The sequence below is a fragment of the Myiozetetes cayanensis genome, unplaced genomic scaffold (genome assembly GCF_022539395.1).
Source record: "Myiozetetes cayanensis isolate MyiCay16 unplaced genomic scaffold, myiCay2020 scf7, whole genome shotgun sequence".
Taxonomy (NCBI): domain Eukaryota; kingdom Metazoa; phylum Chordata; class Aves; order Passeriformes; family Tyrannidae; genus Myiozetetes; species Myiozetetes cayanensis.
Window position 1 is genome coordinate 33,997,294 of NW_026087964.1, and position 3,249 is coordinate 34,000,542.

The 3,249-nt window shown below is 55.3% G+C and overlaps 1 protein-coding gene across 2 annotated transcripts; it reads left to right on the top strand.

The window, feature by feature from the left end:
* The first annotated feature begins 590 nt into the window (after positions 1-590).
* HMGB2 (high mobility group box 2) lies at positions 591-2,913 on the top strand. Of its 2 annotated transcripts, none has more exons than XM_050338034.1 (5): positions 591-715; positions 1,145-1,318; positions 1,489-1,634; positions 1,728-1,902; positions 2,375-2,913. In XM_050338034.1, exons 2-5 carry the CDS (start codon positions 1,169-1,171, stop codon positions 2,528-2,530), a joined length of 627 nt encoding a protein of 208 aa, XP_050193991.1. In that variant the 5' UTR covers positions 591-715; positions 1,145-1,168; the 3' UTR covers positions 2,531-2,913. The 2 variants fall into 2 exon arrangements, with proteins under 2 accessions (XP_050193991.1, XP_050193992.1); XM_050338035.1 differs by having other exon boundaries at positions 628-715; positions 1,148-1,318.
* The last annotated feature ends 336 nt before the right edge of the window (positions 2,914-3,249 follow it).

Consider the following 3,249-nt stretch of genomic DNA (forward strand, 5'->3'; position numbering starts at 1 on the left):
CCCCTGCCCCTGCCCCGCGGCGGGGCGGGCCGGCTCGGGGAGAGGGCAGCGAGACACAAGTTTCAGTCCCGTTTTAAAGCCGGCAGCTGCTGCCCGCCAGGCCCCCCCGGCCCAGAGAAAGGGTCGGCGGAGCTTATCGCAGCCCGGGCCGCGGGAAGGCAGCACCGGGAGAACCCTGCCCCTCGCCGCCCCCACAGCCACCGTCCCCTGCCCGGCCGGCCGCCATGCCCCCTCCATCCCTCCCTTTGTATTTTTAAACCACGCCGCAGCCTCCCCGCTCCGCCCAATCAGAGCGGGCGCAGCCCCCGCCGGCCAATGGGAGGGGCCCCCGCGGTTTTTTAAACCGTCCCTGTCCCCCAATCGCCGCCCAGCGCGCCCCGTCCCGCCCCTCCCCCCCGCTCTCCTCACCCCAACCGGTTCCAACGGGTACGAGCGCCAACGACCCCCTCGCGCTCGGCCCGGCCTGGGAGAGGCTCGGCCGTGACGTCAGAGAGGCACGCAGCCAATCGCGGCCGGTCCCGGCGCCGGCGGGCGGAGCCTCGGGCAGTTTGAACGGGCGCGGCAGCCAATAGGGTGCGGCGGGGGGCGGGACTCCGGCGCCGCGAGTCGGGTTGCTGTGGCGGGCAGCGCCGCGCAAAACAAGAGGCGGCAAGAGCGCGGCCGCGGCACCACTCGGCAGCAGCGCCCGAGCGAGCAGAGCCCCCGCCTCAGCCAGGCAAGGGCCGCGCACCTCGCCCGCCCGCGGGGCGAGAGCGCGCCGGGAGGGCGGGTGGGAGGCAGAGGGAGCAGGGCGGACGGCGCGCCAGCCGCGGTCCGGGGCGCGGAGGGAGCGCGGGGCTCTCGCGGCGGCGCGCCCGAGGCTGAGGGCAGGATTCGCGGCGGGCGGGTGGGGCAGGAAGGGCGGCGGCGGCTCCGGCCCTGGCGGGGAGGATCGGGGCGCGGGCGGTGGGGTCGAGCGGGCCGGGCGCCGCACCGGGGGCGGGGGAGAGGCCCCGGGGCGGAAGGTGCCGCAGGGTGGGCAGGGGACACGGAGGGGCCGCGGCGGGGGCGGGGCCGCGCGCGCTGGGGCGGGAAGGCACCGGCGGGAGAGAGGCGGGAACGTCCCGGGGCGCGGCCTCGCCTCACGCCGCCCCTCCGCCCCCAGCAGGGACCCCCCGCCGACCTCGCCATGGGCAAGGGCGACCCCAACAAGCCGCGGGGCAAGATGTCCTCGTACGCCTACTTCGTGCAGACCTGCCGCGAGGAGCACAAGAAGAAGCACCCGGACTCGTCCGTCAACTTCGCCGAGTTCTCGCGGAAGTGCTCGGAACGGTGGAAGGTGAGTGGGGTCAGGCCGAGCCGTGCTGAGCCCTTGCCAGGCCGGCCCCCACCCCTGCTGCGGGCTGCTGGGAAAAGATCCCTGGTAGCAGCTGCTGCTTAGGCGTTAGTGGGTCAGCAGCCGCTTTATCTCATCCAGACTCTTCCCCTTTCCCTGCCCTGTGTCCACAGACAATGTCGAGCAAGGAAAAAGGAAAGTTTGAAGAAATGGCTAAAGGAGACAAAGCTCGTTATGACAGGGAGATGAAAAATTATGTTCCTCCCAAAGGCGAGAAGAAGGGAAAGAAAAAGGACCCCAATGCTCCTAAAAGACCACCGTGAGTGTTTCTATGACCCCCTCCCCCAAACCAGGAAAAAGTATTAGTTGTAATAGTTTGATACATAACTTTAATCACTGTCTCTCAATGTAGATCTGCGTTCTTCCTTTTCTGTTCTGAACACCGTCCAAAAATCAAAAACGATCATCCTGGCTTGTCTATTGGAGATACAGCAAAGAAATTAGGTGAAATGTGGTCTGAACAGTCGGCCAAAGATAAACAGCCATATGAACAGAAGGCTGCAAAACTAAAGGAGAAATATGAAAAGGTACAGTAAAAACAATAAAATAATGGTTAGAGTTGTGGAGCTCAATATAAATGTGTGACTTGAGTTTTGCACTTGAACCATATATAGCTCATAACTCTATGTCAACCTCTGTCAGGCTTTAGAACACATGGAGAGGTGTGGTGGGGCAGGTATCTGGAACCCTTACAGTGAACCTGCATGTGGTTTTTGCATGCCTAGAGATTTTACTAGTAAGATGTTTTACTATCAGAAAACAACTCACCTGCTTGCTAACATAAATACAGTCGTACTCCAGAGCATTATGGTCACAAAATTCTTAAAACTCTGGATTGTGTGTGCTCTTACCAAAAGGTTTAAGTCTCAAGGTTGAAATTCCTCTGTTTTGCACATCCTGTATTTGATCTGCACAGTACAATAGTATTGAATTACTGAAGCAGTACAAATTTGTCTTCAGAGTTATACTGCTAGCAACTTAACAGCATTTCTCTTGCAGGATATTGCAGCATATCGTGCCAAGAGCAAGAGTGATGCAGGAAAAAAGGGCCCAGGTAGGCCTGCAGGATCTAAGAAGAAAGCAGAACCAGAGGAGGAGGAGGAGGAAGAGGAAGAAGAGGAGGAAGAAGAGGAAGAAGATGAGGATGAAGAATAAATGAATGTCCTGCTGTAAAGATTTATGCTCAAAATCCAATATTTTGCTAAGAATGTGAACTCAAGTGCAGCTCATTGTTAGCTTCAGTATAAAAATCTGTACAGAATTGTGTATAGGTAATGTGGTTCTTTGTAGGGAGACTTCAATTTATAATGTAAGTAGTAGCTAAGGGCTGCTACAGTTTGGTTTGAAAAAGAAAGTTGTTGAATGTTTCTGCTGTTTCTCCATATTTAATGGTTTTGTTGAAATTCAGTGACTGATAGGTGTTTCTTTATAGCTAAGTAAAACAAAGGAGGTAGCTTAATAGCTGATCTTATATTTTGTAGTATTTTGTTGCATTGTTATACTTTTTTAACAGTTTTGTAATAAAATGTTGTACATGATTCTTGTTGTATTCATGGTGTTTCTGAGAGGCTGGGCACTCACAGAGTGCTGGAGCCCTCTGCAGGGAAATGTTTTGCTCTGTTCTTGGGCTATTGCTGTTACTCCAAAACTGGCAAGTCTCTTAACCTGTGGCTCCTGGAGCTTACACAGGTGTCTAAACTTTTTTAACCAAAATTTCCTCTCCCACATATGCTACCCTTAGTTGCGATTGATGCTTTCCTTATGCTTCCATTTGCCTATATTATCTTGTGAGTGAAAAAAAAAAAGTCTCTTCAATACTGAGATTGCTGATAGTTATTCCTGGGTTGTTTTCTTTCCCAACACTACTGAAGCAC